Source organism: Colias eurytheme, chromosome 13 (assembly GCF_061535395.1).
Source record: "Colias eurytheme isolate Ceu_HAF_F1 chromosome 13, ilColEury1 Martin Lab GWU primary, whole genome shotgun sequence".
NCBI lineage: Eukaryota > Metazoa > Arthropoda > Insecta > Lepidoptera > Pieridae > Colias > Colias eurytheme.
The window spans coordinates 7,579,151-7,600,395 of NC_142992.1; the positions used below are offsets into that span (position 1 = coordinate 7,579,151).

Here is a 21,245-nt window from a genome sequence, read left to right on the forward strand (position 1 = left end):
TTTCGAATTACGTATTTTATGTTTAAAAAGTCAAAATAATTTTAGAGCATAATATTTTTATTTTATGGCGGCATTATTATGAAAAATATAAAAATGAAACATCTTAAGCATATAAATCAAAAACAGTATTGTTTAGTTTAATATAATGAAAAATAAAATAAAATAACACAAAAATCTAATACCTACGCAATTCGTGTATATGAAATGGATCGTTGAAAAATCATAGAGTTGGAAAATCATATAATCGTCGCCCATCTTGTAATCGTTTGTCAATCGAGTCAATCGTCTGTACGAGTACGTCAGCCTTGTATACAAGTTGCATTTTTATATTGATACTTTACGTGGTATTCTGTTATTGTTACTAATTGTTATTGTTGACTTTTTGATGCTGTTGTTTGCTAAGTTTCCTTACTTAATTGTTGGCGAAATGCCGAAAAAACTAATTTTGGTACTTTATTCAAATCGATTTCATTTCCATATAGAATATTATCGATTATCGGAAACAATTGATACGATTTCAGTAACCGACATCTCTACACGTGTCAAAAATCGATGTGTCACAGAAATCATCTTAGGTGGAAAGGACTATAGTTATTTTATAAAAATCGGTCAAGTGTTTAGACTGCAGAGGCGCACATAGAATCAAACATACAAACAAACAAGCATACATGCAGCTCAAACACATTACCCTCTTTCTGGGTCCGTCGGGTAGAAAAAAACAAGGCGATTTGAAAACCACATATTTTTATTTTTTTGTAGATAAATTTTGTACATTAATATAATTCATCAAAATCTAAATATTCTACTCCTTCAAAGGACTGATCATCACTCTGTTTCGAAGTACTGGCAAGAGGGTACGGGGCATCTTCAGTATCTGTAAATATGATACAGTAAATATGATTTTTTTTCTTATGGTTTGATTGATTAAAAGATAGATAGCTGTATGAAAACAGTTATCACTATACTATGTAGTAAAATCTAAACTAGGTACTTTATTTGAGGCTGGTTGGATTGGATATAACTTCTTGACTCAAATTGTGCTGGTCGCACTATAAAAACTAGTTTTTGTTTACATACAAATAACCTCAAATTAATTTGCGAAAACGTAATAATCGCCATACATACGTACATTAAACACTCGTTACTAATGGAATATTCTATTTTACGTAGTACTGAGCAAAAATAAATGGAATCTAACCGGTATATTCTGCTGTACGTTTGTAAACGTTTTCCAAATCAGTCAATAAATTTCCAGCTTGAAATTCGGACAAACACCGAATAAAAACTTTATACACCACATCACGGACACCGCTAGGTTTAACCTTTTTCATGATGTCTCCTTTTTTATTTAAATTTCTTGTTCTAAATAACAATTTTATCTCAATAATTCTCCACTTCACGAAAAAAACAACAAATTTTTATTCAACTTGACAGCTACATTGCCAATTCAGGGTTGCCAGGTAATGAAAAATGAATTAGTTCCAAAATAATTAATTTCATCTCTTTTATGTCGTACTATATCTTCTGGCCATCAAACGAGAAACGATAACAAACGTCAATATATAGTGACATTTGACGTCTGTCACTTGCACAGTCGCAGTCAGTCTCCGTCGGCAGCTTGTTTTCGAGTTAATTCCAAAATGAATATTTTCTTTGCATAAATTTTAACTGAAGTTATTCAATGTTTAATTTGTTACTATAAATAAGTGTTCTTTAAAAGGTACAACAATGAATATGGACGTAGCAGAATGTGTAAAGGAATGGGAAGATTTGATTGCCGATTACAAGCGACTAGAGGTATACCGTATAGACCAATATTTACACATCTTTGCATTCATTATAGATTTTGAACATATCAAAACTTAAGATAATTTATTCTATTCATTAATAATTCAAATTACGATATAATAAATCTATACTTTTATAAATATTAGTAACAGCATATCGACTATAAAGTGTTGATTCATTTTCGAAGTACTAAATCCTTTAGTAGTTGTAATATGCCTTTGTTATTTACTAATTGTCATCGTCCAAAGTGCTATAAACTATTGTTTACTTTATTATTCTAAATGATATGATTTAGCTCAGTAATATAAATGAAGTGTTACAAAACTATTATTATTATTTGAAGGTTAAAAGTATATCTACACAAACATTAATTATAAGTTAAGATATGAAATATTCGTTATCATTGATTATTTTTTTTATTTCAGACTATAAATAAAGATTATGCTGCTAAATTAGAAGAGGTTGGTGAACTTCAAGCATCATGTATGAAGGAGTTAAACCATCAGAGATATCGCATGACCATAATTTCAAGTGCACTCAAAAGGTCAGATTAAGTGGAATAAAGATCATTTGAAAATGCATTTATCTTATTATCTTTCTCATTATAGTTGACGTAAACATGTTTTGAAACTTATGCTATTATATGAACATACATTATTTTAATTTATATTGAATGTCTCAAACAAACGTTTTTTTGTTAAGTAACTCTGAAATATAACAATTGTGTAGCTAAGTAATATCTAGTTACTGAAGTTCATAAAAAATTGTAATTTTATGTGTCCTGTGAAACTTGGATATGTCACACGCACACCTATGAAACTCTTGATATTTTCAAATATTTTATGTAAAATTATAGGGTAGATATAGATTCCAAGTTAAGGTAATTAATTATAATGTGTCATGTAGATGATTATGTTGATAAAATAAATCCTGATAAATATTATGAAAATTATTGACATGGTTTGATAAATAGTTGCTTAATTTTTAACAAAGTGATGCACTTCAATCAATGTTGTATTTTAATAGGTTAGAAAAGAAGGGGCCCACAAAAGATGAGCGAGTGGCTACATTGGAAAAAGAAATAATGAAAAGGAAAGCTATGCTGCATGAAATTGAAGCAACTCTACCCAAACAAAACAGTCTATATTTGAAAATCATACTTGGCAATGTTAATGTATCCATTTTGAATAAAAATGACAAGTATGTAGTAACCAAATTACAATTATTAGAGACTCAACTAATCATGTTTGTTTTCTGCTTTGTTTTTAACCGAAATATAAAGTAACTATATCAAAAACAATTACCTACAAGTTGTCAATTTGATAACTGAAGAGATTTACAACTTTTTCAATGAATATTTCTTATCAGACAGCTCTGCAATTCTGGCAAAGTTTAATCTTTTCAACAGAAATAGATGTTATTTTAAAAAAAACAACAAAACATTATTTATTTTGCACTCGACCAGTTTTATAATTATCTCCTATCCAACACATTAAGCTGTGACATTAACTATGATTTAACACATTCTTAAAATACACAAATTGATGATTAAAATTGAGAATATTTCTTTTTATACATTATAAGCGAATTTTAAATAATAATTCATTGCATGCATTGTTGTTCAATTTTTATGTTTACTACAATAACATGCTATATTGGTATTTCAGATTCAAATACAAAGATGAGTATGAGAAGTTCAAGCTCATACTCAGTGCTATTGCTTTTGTTTTAGCTGTTGCTAATTTATATATAGACTTCAGGTGAGTTAAACACCTTTTTGTTTTAAACATTACTGTATAAAATGAGTCAAAAAGTAATAACCACCTTGACATAATATATACCTATGGGGCATTTCACGCCAAGCGGACACAGATTTCAGGGTCAGGTTTCAGATTTCGGTTATATTTTAGTATGTTACACCTGTATATATCCTCGGTATGTATACGAAAAATTTTTGCATTTAGAAGCTTAGTTTTCAAAATACAGGTCTTTGAAGATGTCAGTAAGCGCGAGGTATGGGGGACTTTGAATATAATTATCAGTTCAAGAAAAGTAATTTTTAAATAAATTGATGACTGAATAATATACCACATGAAATAAACTTTTTATGCTCATATTTCGAATTTTGAATTTATATTTAAATTCCTTCGAAAAATAAAAATATATTTTTCTTTGTCATTTTTTACAAACTTTGCGTATTTTTTATTTTTTTAAAGATCATTAAATAAATAGCTTATATTATACTTAAACTTCATGCAAAGTTCTAGAGTGGTCATCGCAGAAGTTTAGAAGCTACATGTATAATAATGTCGAAGTGCGGCAATATCCCCATACTAGCGCCTAGCGCGACGCACTGCAATATTCATAGAAACGGGGACAAAAAATAAATTCTAGAAATTTGAATTAAATGAAGTGTCAACAGATAGGGCTTTAAAAATTGATTAGAGGTTTATCAATAAGTTTTATGCTAAAATAAATAATTGACGAGATATACGTATTCAAAGTCGTAAAAATGTCATATTACTTTACTGAATATTTTTTTTTTTTAAGAAAACTAAAGTAATATTTTCTTGCTTGTTATTTACCACCAATGATATTATATATAGAAACAAGAGGTAGAAACAAGAGGTAGATACTACAAGTAATAAATTACTGTAAGCAATAAAACAGCCCAAAATTCAGATTTAGCATTAGTTCTGTACAATGGAAAAACACTGTTTGTATTCATGTACCATGAAGAGAATTCAGATAGAAGAAGCTACTTTTATAAATGATAACATTTACAAAATTTCTAAATACATATATTGATATTATTATTACATTTTCCACAGGCCTTTGCAATTAATACTGATATTTCTCTTGGTATGGTACTACTGTACGTTGACGATTCGCGAGAGTATTCTCAAAGTGAATGGATCTCGGATCAAGGGTTGGTGGAGACTGCACCACTTTGTATCAACTGTTGTCGCCGGTATTCTGCTCATTTGGCCGCAGAACGAGTCTTGGGAGGAATTCAAACATACATTTATGTGGTTTATCGCTTATATCAGTAAGTATTTAACTGCTTGAAAAAGAACTTCTATAACTTAAAAGCAGATAGATAGAATAACTAAAATACACTTTAAAAATTGCCACTGGAGAAATAGACAAAAAAGATGCATAGAGATTAAATCAGGTTGGGGATTGGTTCTATCAATTTTACTACATAACTTCTAGGCATAATTATTTTTATTTCTTTATTTTATTTAGAAAAAACAAACACACAGAACAAATTACCTGGCTTTGATTATAAAATATTAAGAATTCACTGATAGAAATGTCGAGTTTATCATGTTAAAAGAAATTGTATTACAAATAACTTGGCTTTGATTAAAAAATATTAAGAATTCATTGATAGAAATGTCGAGTTGGTCATGTTAAAAGAAATTGTATTACATTTTTCTAAATAATAATCAAAACATTACAGGTGTAGTACAATACATGCAGTTCAGATATCAAAGTGGAGTATTGTACAGGCTTAAAGCCCTGGGCGCGAGGCACAATATGGACATTACTATCGAAGGATTCCACTCTTGGATGTGGAGGGGACTCTCATATCTCCTACCGTTTCTATTTGGAGGATATATTTTCCAACTATACATCGCTTATACGTTATACCACTTGAGTTTTAACCCGGATGCAACATGGCAGGTATGTTAACAATTTAATAATTAACGATACTTAAGGATCAGTAAAGACGAAATTTATTTTGGAAAACAGTAACTAGATTGATTAAAAAAACCAAAATTACCCAGTTGTGAAATTAATTTGTAATTTTTAAACTGTATCTTTTTATTGTTATTATAACAAACTGATTGATAGATGTTCATATTAGAATCGTATTAATCGAATTTTAGGTATGTATGTTAATTTTTAAGCAATGGCAGTTGTGTTACATTTATTAGAACTTTTTCATTTTATCACAGTTATTATATCATTAAGTATATGTAGGTATACATTTTACTGTATTATGTAAACCAAACCATAACTGTGTACTTAAACCTTAATTCATATACACTACAAATACATTTTCGTCGTCCGAATAACAACAGGTGGCAGCATTAAGTATATCCTTCTTGTTGCTCGGAATTGGAAATACGGTCACAACATTCCTGGTAATCCCGCAGAAACTAAACGAACAGGTACAAGATTGAAGATCTCCAGCAAACAACGCTTGTAGTGTAGATTTTACTATAATAATCACGAACAATTAGCATTTGTATATTACACGACGCTTTTGTTATTTTTGGTCGCCAGATTTTGTTCTAGAACCTTCTAGAAGCTTCCGTGTTCATATTATGGAAATGCATCTTCGTGGATATAAGCCAACTACTAATATTATTTATTTGCAACAGCTCTATTGAGAATGCTATGGCTCGTAAAATTTAAGTATGTAGTAACTTTAAAGCAATTTTTATTTATTGTAGTATTGTTTTCTGTAATTTTATTAATCATATCGACTAATCAATGACGGGAAAATACACATTACGATGAAGGTCATGTAGGTTAACATATTATCATAAAACAATTTGATTTAATAATCATAGATATGAATATTTACGGATTTGGAAATTTTTTAATAAATATTATGTATACCACTACTTTTGGTAATTTTACAGACTTTGTCAATATAATTATATGTAACTACTGTAGAGAAGGCAAATACAAATGTAAATATTTGGTAGTCCGAGTCTATAATATTGAATCGTACATGAATATTTGGGATAGAATCTTCAAAATATTGTAAAATAAAGTCTTTACTATCATATTATTAATATGCGATATTCATGCAAAGTCCAATTACGTAATTACTTACGAAGAAAACGCTCTATTTATCGATAAATTATATTTAGGCATATCTGTCTTATATAAATCAATGTTTATCTAGAGGTATTTGTTGTAAAGTCCAATCTTGGTTATATATGCAACACAAGAGATTACATATAGCACACATTAACAATAATTACTGTGTGAAAATTCATCACTCAGTCATCATACGGTTTGAACTCATTTAAATTTTTATAATATTACCTAACATAAGGAAAATTATATAATATTTTAATATTAAGAAATACTAATACTTTTATTTTCTTTTTGTATTAAAAGAGATGTAGTTGGCTAAATCACAAGATCATGAGAAATTTGGTGTACCAATATATTCTGACCGTTATATTATTCAAATGATTTTATTATTTGGATGATATTAATTGTGTATTAAATAAGAGGTCTTGTGCAAGACTTTATTATATTCAGCTACTCTTGTAATACACAGCATGTTTTGCTTGTTTATTGTTTAATAGGCAAAATAAGTGTATAGGCCTAGCATTTCTTTTTCATTTTACTTTTAGAGCATGTTTTCATTCACACAAGACTCAAGAGTGCAGTGCGGAAGGTCTACCTGACACGAGGCTATTTTGCGAGTGGCAAAAATTGGAAATAAAAGATAAAGTAGAATTTCATATATTCGTTTTTAGTCTTAATATTTTAAAAGTCTAATTTTCTTAGCCTCTAACTCTTTAGATTTCGGAATTCTTTGAGATATTTATTACTGAGTCATAAAACAAAATGTTAAATATGAAATCTCATTATTATAAGTACGTGTTATAGTGTTAGGGAATTATATTAGTGCGAGTATATTATAACTATAATATACTACACATACATGAGTAAGGTTGTCACGATTCCAATTTTTGCCATTCAACTAAATGCGCCCGCGCCGGACTTACCTAGCTTACCGGTCCTATTCCTATAGATGCGTTATGTCAGCTCGAATATATTTTATGTAGTAATACAATGGCTTGAAATCGAATTATTTACCGTTTTTGATTAATAAACGATACGAAAATGCATTTTATTAGTTAGAACTTTAATTTGTACGTATTTATTTTATATATATAAGTTTTAGAAAACAATTTTATGTGTTCTTTAGTTGTATAATAATAATAATTATCATTTGTACACAGTTTATTCATTAAATGTTATTCATGGACAAATCAAGGATTCTGGTTAACAGAATATATTTTTATTATCACAATAACTATTGTACCTATATTATTGCAAAAATATTTTTTATGATAAACAGTAGGCAACGAGTATATATTTTATATGTTGAGTAGAATAGTTCCTGGTATATACGAAATAGGTATGCGCTATATTAACATTTTACGATCAACTGATTCCATTCTGTATTCTATATATCCACATCTATTTATACGCAGCATAATAAGCTTTTAAAAATGTACGCACAAAACTTCAAGTAATCGAAAATGTACGTGTATTTTATGTGATATTATTTGGATTCGATGTGGACTAAGGCAACTAGTCATGCCTCATGCGTATTGCAAATATAGTAATGTAAGAAAACATGGAAGATCTGTATAAATTAACATACAAATAGACTGTGTACTTAACGCTTTGTGAATTAATTTACTATTTTTACACACAACTGGTTGTAAAATTCATTTTTGTTTATTTATAATACACTTAATAAATTTTCTGCTTAGTTGCAAATGTTATTTTTAATTTCTTAATATTTTTTTTGAAATTATCTGCAGGTGTCTTACTTAGCCGTTTTGTTCCTTACGTTGCACTGCTGTAATACATATACAATTCTGCAAACGATGTACAAGAAAAATCGGGGTGCTTTGAAGTTGCGCTACAAATTGCGAGCTATCGCGTACCGGCTGTCTAATGAAATTGCGGTTTTGGTACGTGATGATAAAATCTATGATATCATTAAAGCAAGGCTAGGGGTTCCAATAATTCATCAAGTTATCATAAAACAGAATTCTGTGTAATGTCCGAGGGTTTTAAAATGCATTCTATATACATATTATAGCATCTACAAAAATTCTCAGTCGAAACGCCGGAGATCTAATCGTATTTTGTAGTGATGTCATTGGATTTATGGGAAAAATTATATGAGGTGGGCAATGTGGATATAAATGTTTATTGGCATTACAGCTTTAATATGACGGTATCGCCTTGAAGAAAAATGTTGGTTTGGGTTCTTTCTTATACATATTATATACAGTAAAGTCTTTGAGGTTTTACGAAATTAAGGCGATTTCGTCGTTTCAGCCTGTATTAACGTTGTAAAGTTTGTCTTCTTTCAATTCAATTTCTATCGTCAAAATTTACATGATAATAATTGAATGCTTCGAAAATGGTTTAAAAATTTTGTGACAACAATAAGAAGCACATCGGTACGTTTAAAAAGTAGGTGCTTTGTTTTGTCCGTTTTTGATTTGGGTTTTTTGCTTTATTTATGTTTGCATTTTTATTAAACATTAAAATATGTATATATGTAGCTTTAAGGCTAACGTATATTTTGAGATGTGTGTGTGTCACAACGTAGTAATACCTGTTTATATAGTAGATCCACATTTTTCCTCTTTCAGTTTCATTGATTTTTTAAATTTATATTAAATAATTGCAGGATCAGAAATGGAGGCAAAATAAGCTGGAAACAAAGCAGGAATAAAAAGTATGGTTATCTCGGCGATAAATATATCGATTTTATTCTTATTATTATAGTATTTTCATATAAGAAAATATATTTGTATTATTGATATTATGTATCTTTTATGTAAATATAGTTGTTAAATAAAACTATTTCGTAGTATTTATTACTCATTTATTGTTTCATTGAAAAAAAAAAATGAATCCATTGAAAGATCAACATATTTTATAAATAGTAATTTTAAGTTGGCTTTACACTGAATGTCACTCTTAAACTAATTACATATAATTACTTTTTATATACATAAATATACAACCAAATAGCTGAAAAACAAACAAAAAGACCAGTCTTGAATTTTAGTGGCAGAATACGAAATTTATTCTTCATCCGCTTCTCCATCGCTCTCACTGAATGATTTTTTTTCATATTCAGTTGTATCTAGTCTAGGCTTTTTAATAAGTAAGCCTTGTCGCTGAAGTTTCTCCAAAGCTGCTATTGTATCGTTTTTAGGCGAATTGACTTCACATTTCTCTTCCACTTGTTTTGATTGCTGTGAACTCGTTTTGACTATCTTCAGCCCCGACACACCGCTCAATTTAGCAATGTGCTGTTGAGACGACGAGCTGGTTTCCGATCTCGTTTGAGAAGTTGAACCAGCGTTACTTAAAACTTTTGTTACATTTGAAAAACTAGATTTGCTTTGTGAACTTGAATACTGCACCGTACCATCTTCGCTCATGTCCGGTATGTCTTGTACAGGTATTAGAGATTCTTTTGGTTTTTTGAAACAACTAAAATGACCAGACGCTTCCTCGGATTGCCTCTTTGCATTATTCGTAACTTGCGGTGAAATCTTTAGAGGTCTGTTTGAAGTATAAGGACGTAGTTGGTTTTGAGCTGCCGGTACTACTTTTCGGATGTTAGATGGATTCTGCAGTCGTGGCGCATTCAGTCTAGGACGTACAGGAACTATCATATTAGATGGTCGGATTGTGTTTGTGTTAGGAGATACAATTTGAGAAGTAGGAACAGAATTTCGTACTTTAGTACCGACCGCAGGTGATGCTTGTCTTATTGGAGTGGCTCTTATGTTATTCGAGGCCATATTCATTATTTTTTGAGGTCTTATAGTTGGCTTTGAAATATTTTGACTGGTATTCTGAACTTCCTGTGTATTAACAGTTCGAATAGTTTTTGTAACCGTAGTTGTTATTTCTTCTATTACAGTTTGTGATTGATATGTTTTAACAGTTTTTACAGTGCTAATTTGATTGGAAGATGAACTTGCTTTTTGACTAGATTGAACATTTTTACTAATTTGTTTCTCTTGATTTACAGATTTTGAAGTTGAAGGTTTCCCTGATGCATTTGCTACATTTCTTGTTGTGTCAGACCCTTTATCACTTGTATTAGTTTCATCTTCTGAAAATGTGTTTCCCTGTCGTAAAGGTTTTATTGTTAGTTCGCTCAAGTGGCTTATATTAGATTTTTTCGGCTGAGTAGGCATTATAAGATGTTGTTTCGTTTTATTGATAGGATTTACTTTAATTTGACTCTCAATATCGGCCAAATCGTCGTCTATATGATCCTCATTTTGGATTTCCTCGTCGCTGTTATAACTATGAGGCGATTCCACTCTAGCCTTAGGTTCATCTTCCGCGTGGTGTTCATTGTCGCTAAAATCTTCTTCATTCAGTTCTGTGATCTTAAGTCTACCTTCACTAGAGTCTGAATCGTGATCTTCATCTGCGTTCATTGCATGTCCAGTACTATCGGTATTGTCCATCTCTTCATGTTGAAAATCAGAATTTTTTGATTTAACAGTAATATGACGCCTTAAATTTTTTATTGTCTCCTGGAGATTTTTTTGTTCTTCTAAAAATTTGTTATTACCATGTGTAATATTGACATTTTTTGATTCAAAACTTCGATTTACAACAGTCTTTTTGCATTCTTGGCCAGCGGCGTTAGATCTATATTCTGTATAGTTTGAACTTTGTTGGCTCATTGATTTAATTGTAATATTTTTATTTAATCCGCGTGGAACATTAGTAGATGTTGGTTTAGCGATGATTTTATTGGGAGTTTTTACTGGCTTAATTGTATCATTTTGTTTGGCTTTTACAACATGCTCAGTATCAGCTTCGCTATCTGAATCATCTATATTTAAAATCTCTATAATATTGTCTTTTTTATTATTAACTGCATCTTGATTTACACTTTTAGGAAACGCTTTTACCGTTTTTTGAGGTAAGGGTTTTTTAGGTGTCGAAATAGATTTAGCAGTAACATTTGCCAATCGTTTTAAAATATCTTCATTTTTAAGAGAATTGACAGATAGTTGTGTATTATTTTTTGTTTCTGTTGCATCTGCTTTAGATGTAATTTTCGCTGGTATAACTTTCGGATTACTCGGTTGTTGATTAACGGGTATAGTGGGTTGTTTTGAAGGACCACAATCTGTATCCTCATTCATATTTTCATCGGCGCTCATGTAGTCTTCATCATAATCTTCATTTGACGCAAGGTTTTTAGTTAATTGTGGCGATGAATTTGTCGGCTTCACTGTTATAAATTTACTCAAGCCTTTTAATGCTTCTAATGATTTACTATTAGTCACATTTTGTTCTTGCTGCTTAAGTTTTTCGTCATTTATTAGTGGGCTAGGCTGTGAGCTCTTAGTAACTGCTTTGACAGTTATACTATTATTTAAATTCAATGAGTTGAAGGCATTACTCTCGGTTATTTTTTCAGTTGCTTCATCCTCATTTTCAGTAAAATTTTCTTGAATGTTTTTTTCGTTTATATCGTAATTTTCCAATTCAGTTTGTATTTGTTGCTCATTGTTTGTTGTTTGACTTTTTGTTTCACTAAGAGATTTTATGGTTAATTGTGAACCAATATTCTGTAAGGCTTTTAAAGGGGGGTCAATTTTCTCTTCAGTCTCTTCTGCATCTGATGGCATTTTGTCCTCATCATTTTTTAATACATCTGCGCATTTATCTGAGTCAATTGTCTCATTTTGGTCTGGTGGACTTTCTTCTTGTAATATGTTTTCAGTCCCTTCATTATCCTTATTGCTGTTTTCAGTGAGATTATCTTTGTTTTCAACATTCATATTATTTTGCAAATCTAGTTGCTTTTCTGCAATATCCATATCATGGTTCTCATTTTCTTTTGTGCATAATTGAGATGCATTATCTAAAGACTGGCTATAATCAGATGAAGAATCTACTTTATTTGATTGATAACTATCCTGCTTATTTTCTGGTTCTGTTTTAATAGATTTCTTGATAATTTTTATTTCACTATTGCCTTTACTTAATAATTTTGATATGACATCATTAGGATTTGTTGGTACTGAAACATTTAGGTTACTAGTTTGAATAGGTGTGTGTTTTTTCTGATCATTTAGAGATATACTACTTTTACTAGATTTTGGTTTTATTATAATTCCTTGTTTTTTCAACTTAGCTAGGTCTGAGTTGAGATTTTTCGCTTCCATATTACTTGCCATATTTTTCTTTGTGTTATATTTTTTCTTGAGAACCATTTGTGTAGGAACTTCTTCAATACCTTGTACATTTAAACCATCACCAAATACATCTTTATTCATATTTAAAAATTCATCCAATGTTATAGTTTCCTTTTTAGATTTCTTGTGTTTTTTGTGTTTCTTTGTTTTCACTCGGCCTCTGCCTTCAGACTCACTCATGGCCATTTCGAGGAAATTGTTCTGTAATTATGAGAAAATGTCAGCTACTGATATAATATTATTGTATACGAATCTAATATAATTTTTAGTTGCAACTTACAATAGGATCAATTTTTGGATCTGACAACACTTTTTCCATTATTGGTGGAACAGCTTCCAATGAAAATTCTGTAACTTCACTGACCCTAGAACAATATTTTGAAAGTATTAAAATTAGGTAAGTAACAGAATGTAATTTTACCGAGATTTTATATAACAAAAATAGCATTACATTTCATTTTGTTCACTATACACATCTTCTGTAGAGTGGAATGTCAGGTGTAATTCATATGCATCTAAATGATAGAAGAATGCTTCACACAGTGGACAGCGTAACACATCTTCTGGGGCTTGATTTTCATCACCATGGTCATCTTCCATGTGTTTCTACAAAATTAACATACTATTTTTAGAAATATGTAAAAGAAAAGACAAAAAATAAGGCAATGTAAATTGTAAGTTATCATAAAAATTTGAATAAGAATAAGAATAAGAATAATTTATTTCGCCAAAAGCCAACAACAGATATAATGAAAAGAATAAGGAATACAAAAAACACAGAAAAAGACAAGTGTGGCAGACCTTTAGCAAAAAGGGGACCAACTCAGTATTAAGCTGTGCCTTCAACAGCACAGCACTGATTTTCAGTGGCCCCCAATGTTTGTTGTTTTGTAGTGTCATTTTATTAATTAGATGTTAGTTGACCTTACACAATTATTATTAATTTTCTAGGTGAAGCCACAGAACATATAAAAGAGGTTAGAATGGCAATAATTCGCCGTTCCTATAAGAACCGGTGTCGCCTGTGGGTGTGGCCAATTCCGCGCAAGTCCGCTTACGCACATATTTGCAATTTCAAATCTAGCCAATCATAGCGCCGTGCGATCACGCGATTTAAAATGGAACGAATCATACGCATGATGATGATATGAGCAGTGCTCATATCCTTGGCGCGTCTGCCCCGCCTACAATACCTTTCTAACCTCTTTTATATGTTCTTTGTTTGAAGCAAATTTTCATCCATATTATTTTAAATATACAGCAACTACGAAATGTTTCCCGTATTTATAGAAAATTTTATTAAATATACCAATGTTGTTAGAGTTTGATAAAATTAATACAACACAATTAAGCAACTTACATGTAAATTCACTTTATTATTGTACTCTTCTCCACAAAAAGGACAGTAGAAAATAGATACCAGCTCCTAAAAAAAATGAAGATTACTGGTGACATTTGCTTATTGGTGAAGTGTGAAGAATATAAGAAGAGTATCATTATAGAAAGTGTTCATTTTAGGCTGTGTATTAAATAAATAAGTTGTCTACACATATAATCCTTACTTATAATATAAATGCCAAAGTGTGTTTGATTGTTTGTTACTCCTTCACGCAAACACTGCTGAACCGATAATCATGAAATTTGGCACAGACATGGAGTAACTTGGATTAACATAATTATACAATAGAATTTTTTATCCCGAAATTCCGACTGGAACAGGAACTATACAGGTTTTCCTTTGACTATGCGGGCAAAGCTTGAAATGCTTGAATTAAATATTTCAAGACTCGTGTGTTAAGTATAATGTAGTTCTGTATAATATAAGTAATTAGCCAGTATAAGAAAAAACATACAGTTTGATATAAATGGCAGTTCGGAAGTTAGATGCGAGTGTGGGTGCGCACAGGTCCCTTAATGTCCTAATATTAAAATTGTTTTCTGCGCATCGGTTTGTAGGATGTTTCAAGCCGCCATTAAGTTTGAATTGTACTATACCTGGTTAAAGAATTTAATCTTCTTAGATGAGCCAATAGAATTCAGATCTGTGTCCTGTCTATGAAAGAATTTATTGTGATGTAGCATCGCCGAGGGTACATTGAAGTATACACTACAGCTATCGCAGTGAAAGTTCTTTTCATTGCTATTTGTTAAGCCATCATGATTTGATTGTAGGTGTTTATTGAACAAGTGCTGAAATAATACAAGTTATAACAGTAAAATTATTAGATCAACAGTTTTAAAGTCGAGGTATTTTGGTAGATTTAAATTGGTAATGTTTTACAATCTTAGTAGTTGTATGCGCAACTGTTATATTTTTACTCTGTTCATGGCATTGCTTGATTTAGGGAATGAAACTGGAGATATATAAAAAACAAGGTACAGAAAGATTAACAACCACAAGAAAAAATAATGTATATTTTTAATAGTTGCCTTCAGTTTATTCAAAAAAAAAGCAACTTTATTTGGTAATAATCTTACTACATACCTTCATAGTAAAAAGCTTGCCGCACCATGGACAAAAATACTTAGCATCATGGTCAGGGTGCACTTTATGTTTATGTGTTATTGCCTTTGATATTGTAGGAAAAACTTCTTCACAAACATCACAACCTACCAACTCATTATCTTCCATCTTTTCAGTTGAAGTAGGTACTTCATTTTGTGTTTTATTTTTATTCTTAGAACTTTTATCAAATAAAGGATCGCCGTGTTTTCTAAAATTAATAATCAATGTTTATAATTATTATCATTTACATGGAGAATGTATAACCAAAAACTGTCGCATCTAGTAAATGTTAATTAAAGTGTACAAAGCCTCTAATATTTTTACCTGAAATGTTCCTGTAATAATTCTTTATCGTTAAATACTTCATTGCAAAAAACACACTTTAAATTGTCAATTGATGTCATACTGAAGAATTAAAACTTATTTTCATCTATAACTCTTGTAATCTTATGTTTATCATTCCATAATACTGATAGTTCTTATGCTTCATCCGTGTAATTCCAGGCCTAAATATTTTTAATATATCCAGTTTCAGATACATGTACCCATAGCTTCAAGGCTTTTTCTATAGATTTGAGTAAATAATTATTTCAATCACAAAGCGCCAGAAACGCCAAACCACAGTCCGGCCATGTTATATGTTGCACAGATTAAAAATTAATATTGCTATTTTAGAACAGATTAAAAATAAGACAGTAGAATTGACGTTATGCCACAGAACGATAAGTTATAGGTCTACCCTCAGAGGAATAAACCTATAGAGTTCTTATATTGAGACAGAACAAAATACATATTTTCTAATCTACTTACTCTTAGTCAATAACAGCATAAGTCAGATTGAGATAGCGATAGAGTATCTGCACTGTCTTCAAACGTAGCGCGCCGGCAGTCAGTTTGTTTTCCAACCAGCTGGTGGGCTCAGTGCGTCAAGTGTTTATAACGAAATATTTAGAAAATATAAAGTGTATAGTGTTTCTTTTTATTTGTCAGTGTGCTAAAATGACTATTGTATGTTTAGCTACCGGCTATTACTAGTCGAATGGGAGTTTTGGATGAAAACAATGAAAAAATATCTTTCCATCGGTAAGTGATTTTCAGCAAATTGATAAATATTTATGTTCTAACCCTATTTGAAGGTTTTATCAAGCGCTTTTTTATAAGTTTATGTTGTAACTGTAACATTTACCCACTTTATGGGGTTGTGGAATACAAAACAATTAAATAATTTTTAAAAAATGTCACAATATTATCACGTTTGGCATTTTGTTTACCACCGTAGTGTTGTAACACATCTAGCGTATATTATCGATTTATGACAAAAAATCTATTTCATATTAACGTTGATTTATTTATTTTGTTTCTTATATCAGATTTATATGTAGTTGTTGTAGCAAATAATAGATGTAAATTTCTACAGCAGGAAAATAAAAAATACCACGTGGTTGTTTTATTTGACTTGTCTGTTTAGTTTGTTGTTTTTCTTTTAGATTATTAATAAATTCATTTTGTTTTAGATTTCCAGAGCTAAATAAAAAATGGGTATAAAACATGAGACGTGTAGATTGGACGCCGTCGAAATTTGATAGATTGTGTTCACTGCATTTCGAGCCTGCGTGTTATCAAGATGGATACTCTAGAAGAATTGTGCAATCTTACGCTTACGTTTTTTTTGTTCCTTTAGATAATAAATACATTTGTGTGTGAGTGAATTTTTATTTGGAAATACATATAAAAAAATTTACACATTTACTTTAAATGTGTACCTATGTGAAAATTAAACGGTTGATTAAATGACAGTTCTCATAGATGAGAAAATACTATTGAAATACATACTTAATATACATGCGTTTTCAAAGAAAAACCCGCATAGTTCCCATCCCTGTGGGATTTACGGGATCAAAAGTAATTTTTCCAAATTTCATTGTAATCGGTTTAGTAGTATTCGCGTGAAAGAGTAACAAACATCCATCCTCACAAACTTTCGCTTTATTAGTAGGATGTAAGGAAAATGTTTTCTTTAAGACTGTCCTTTTATGAACTTGTTAAAATTCATGCTGACTGTGCCTTTCTCCTCACTCCTTTAACTTTATTGATCTTTATTTTAAATTAGTTACATTTCAAGTTTTAAAATTTATTTTAAAATATACTAGCTTTCCGCCCGCGTTTTTAAAGAAAATCCCGCACAGTTCCCGTTCACGTGGGATTTCCGGTATAAAACCTATGTGTGTATGTACAAAATTTCATTGTAATCGGTTCAGCAGTGAAAGAGAAAGTTATCCATTCTCGCATAATTTCGCATTTATTATATTCGTAGGATTAAACAAATAATGTATTCAACTGAAATTTATGATTAATTTTGTTTTTTTTTATTATTTATTATTTCACGAAACCGTAAATGCAAAATGCATTCACGATTTTATCGATTGAAGCACATCCCATCACTATCACCTTCTATCTATCTAAATACGTACCTATAGTAAAAATGGTGCCATGACTATGTTGAAACGTAGCTTGTAGTCTATAGCTATCTCATTCTTTCATACGACGTTTTCTTTAGATAGAGAGAAACAAATATATGTAAATTGTATACGCTCGATACAAGTACTCTATAGGTTTATTGCTCTTAGGGTCTACCAGAATCTGATGGCATATTTATATTTACGAAATAAAAGATTTTCATATGGCAATTTTATTTGACAACTATCAAACTCGTTATACCGACAAAAGGTGGACATGGCTAACGACCAAATGGAAAGGACCAGTATTGGGGAAAAGAAAAGTTGGACGTCCACTCAAAAGGTGGGCTGATGATGTTATAGAGATTGCGGGAAAGAATTGGAGGCAAAACTGTACATTATAGGGCGTGGAGTTGAGAGTCGTAATTTTTTTTGTGGTTAGCTATTGTCCTATGGAACCTAAATCTGAAATTTCACAGCGCGAAAACTTTTTGTTTTTGAGTCACGAATTTTTGAAAATCGGAAAATTTTACTCCATTTTATCTTTGAAACGCGAACTTACTGTTATGACAGTGTCAAATTGACCTACAGCGATTGTCAAACGCGTTTCATTTCAGGTAAAACATTTCTATCTAACAAAAAAAAAAATTATAATTTAAATTTTATTTATGAAATTTGTATATTTTTTAACAACAACATTAAAAATAATTATTATTAAGTATAGTTTTTGTAAAATAGATTAAATAAAATAAAATTATTAATATTCGCAATTTATAATTTAACAAAAATATTAATCGAAGTGTCTAGTAGTCCGCTAAACGGATGAATAAAATAAATTAGTCGTCCGATTACCGGATGAATAAAATAATTTAATCGTCCGATTATTCGGATTACTATAAAAGCTAGTTGGGTTGGACTAAAGCAAAGGGGGCGCAGGACTTTTGATGGAGTTGGTGTCATTTTAACACCTATTTATTATTGTTTTATCGTAAAGATAACGCTAATATAAGCATGTTTTATAGGAACAACTTTTCTCTAAAATCAAAAATGGCGGAGATATTCACCCTCAATTCGTTAGGTTAGGTTTAGGTTAGGTTAGCCTTTAGGTTAGGTTAGGTTAGGTTAGGTTAGGTTTCTTAAAAAAAAAACTACACAGAAATAGGACCCCGCGAAGCGGGGCTCCGTCGACGCGCAAAAAAAAAATCAAGTTAGGTTAGGTTAGGTTTCTTAAAAAAAAAAAACTACACAGAAATAGGAGCCCCGCGAAGCGGGGCTCCGTCGACGCGCAAAGAAAAAATCTAGTTTAGGTTAGGTTAGCCGTTAGGTTAGGTTAGGTTAGGTTTCTTTAAAAAAAAAACTACACAGAAATAGGAGCCCCGCGAAGCGGGGCTCCGTCGAAACATGCTTATTTTAGCGTTTTGAATAAAAATTATGTATTTTATGATTCCTATACAATTTTCACTTTAGATCAAAAATTTTCTAAGTCCTTACTTTGCGCCCCCTTTGCTTTAGGCGGACCAAAACTTAATTTGTAAATATCTCGAAAACTATTAATTTTCGCGCCCCCCCCTTTACAGGGGAAGTTCCTAGTACCCACCCCCCCTCTCTCCACCCCCCACTACCCCCAAATTCCACGCCCTATAATGTACAGTTTTACCGAATTGGATAAATAAGGGAATAGATAGAAACTTGTGGAAGAAAATGGAGGAGACCTTTACTCTAACGAGATCCATACCTCATTAAATAAGTAAATCATACTAACATTAACTAACTAGAATAACAACATACTAACAATACTAATAATCATTTGAAATGTAAATTTGAGAGATATGGAATAAATAAGGTTTTATTATTATAAATAAGGTTTTATTAACTATCAAATTGGTTGTCAAATTATTTTTCTTCTTTGCAATTGATGAATAATTTTTAGGATTTTGTCTAAAAATCTTCGAAAATGTCGAAAAAGCCGCTGCGATCACAAGCAAGAGGTGTTGTTTATAATGTGTATAGAAAAACATTCGATGAAGAAAGGTCAAACACATCACAATTTTCAATTTTGAATATTTTATTGGTAAGTTGGACTTACCCGTTTTGATACTTAAAACAAAAAATATTATAAGTAGGTAACTATAATATTGTTTGTTGATTATAATATAATTTTATGAAAACTTATTACAGGAGTTTCCAATACGGCTATTCGTCAAGTCCAAGCTGTCCAAGTTAATTTTATAATGTGTGTATCTTTAATACTTACGAAAATAAACATAGTTTTATTTTATTTTTATTTTATTTTATAAACAACTAGCGGTCCGCCCCGGCTTCGCCCGTGGTACATGTTTACGTTTTCTCTACATAAGAACCATCCTCGTACTTCAAGGAATATAATAAAAAAAGAATTATCGAAATCGGTTCAGCCGTTCTCGAGTTATGCGCTTACCAACACATTTTGCGATTCATTTTTATATATAAGAAGAAGATTATTAGCAATCTAGTTTTGATCTACATTATACATCCATATTTTTACATGGCATAATGATAATGAATATACAAATATAGGTATGTGTAAATAATAGTATGTATTACATAGATAAAAGTAATATGTATATTATACATGTAAGTATGTACCTACAGTGCGACACAAAAGAGATGAAAATAAATGAGGGCGCCACCGTCGCTCATATAGCAACACTGATACTGCGACGCAAGCGATCTTGATACTATAGAATAAAAATCCAAAAATCTATATAATATAATCTAAAATAAATACCGCGATTTAAACCGTTATAATTGTTTCATTGTAGCAATAGTGTAATTTAAGACAAAAATACATTAGTATTTTAATTGACCTACCTAGGTCAAATTTTACTTAAATGTATTTGGAATTAGTTATTTTATAAAAATCGGTCAAGTGTTTAGACTGCAGAGGCACACATAGAATCAAACATACAAACAAACAAGCATACATGCAGCTCAAATACATTACCCTCTTTCTGGGTCCGTCGGGTAGAAAAAAACAAGGCGATTTGAAAACCACATATTTTTATTTTTTTTTTGTAGATAAATTTTGTACATTAATATAATTCATCAAAATCTAAATATTCTACTCCTTCAAAGGACTGATCATCACTCTGTTTCGAAGTACTGGCAAGAGGGTACGGGGCATCTTCAGTATCTGTAAATATGATACAGTAAATATGATTTTTTTTCTTATGGTTTGATTGATTAATAGATAGCTAGCTGTATGAAAACAGTTATCACTATACTATGTAGTAAAATCTAAACTAGGTACTTTATTTGAGGCTGGTTGGATTGGATATAACTTCTTGACTCAAATTGTGCTGGTCGCACTATAAAAACTAGTTTTTGTTTACATACAAATAACCTCAAATTAAATTGCGAAAACGTAATAATCGCCATACATACATACATTAAACACTCGTTACTAATGGAATATTCTAT

The 21,245-nt window shown here is 30.7% G+C and overlaps 2 protein-coding genes and 1 long non-coding RNA gene across 5 annotated transcripts; 2 read left to right on the forward strand and 1 right to left on the reverse strand.

Moving 5' to 3' along the window:
• Positions 1-1,589: 1,589 nt before the first annotated feature.
• On the forward strand, positions 1,590-9,310 carry LOC149903508 (transmembrane protein 120 homolog). 3 transcript variants are annotated; one of them, XM_090109073.1, is made up of 9 exons: positions 1,590-1,797; positions 2,214-2,332; positions 2,815-2,988; positions 3,456-3,548; positions 4,620-4,837; positions 5,255-5,478; positions 5,880-5,969; positions 8,382-8,534; positions 9,266-9,310. In XM_090109073.1, the coding sequence occupies exons 1-9, from the start codon at positions 1,729-1,731 to the stop codon at positions 9,308-9,310; spliced, it is 1,185 nt and encodes a 394-aa protein (XP_089965199.1). In that variant the 5' UTR covers positions 1,590-1,728. The 3 variants fall into 3 exon arrangements, with proteins under 3 accessions (XP_089965199.1, XP_089965201.1, XP_089965200.1); XM_090109075.1 differs by lacking the exon at positions 5,880-5,969; XM_090109074.1 differs by lacking the exons at positions 5,880-5,969; positions 9,266-9,310 and having other exon boundaries at positions 8,382-9,247.
• A 131-nt stretch (positions 9,311-9,441) lies between these two features.
• On the reverse strand, positions 9,442-15,963 carry LOC149903509 (uncharacterized). The gene is made up of 7 exons (XM_090109071.1): positions 15,655-15,963; positions 15,310-15,538; positions 14,820-15,014; positions 14,185-14,250; positions 13,276-13,430; positions 13,105-13,189; positions 9,442-13,025 (listed from the first exon to the last, which is right to left on the reverse strand). Exons 1-7 carry the CDS (start codon positions 15,732-15,734, stop codon positions 9,666-9,668), a joined length of 4,170 nt encoding a protein of 1,389 aa, XP_089965197.1. The 5' UTR covers positions 15,735-15,963; the 3' UTR covers positions 9,442-9,665.
• Positions 15,964-16,281: 318 nt separating this feature from the next.
• Positions 16,282-17,034, forward strand: LOC149903510 (uncharacterized). Its single transcript, XR_016457381.1, has 2 exons — positions 16,282-16,413; positions 16,845-17,034. It is a non-coding gene; the product is annotated as an uncharacterized LOC149903510 (long non-coding RNA).
• Positions 17,035-21,245: the final 4,211 nt, after the last annotated feature.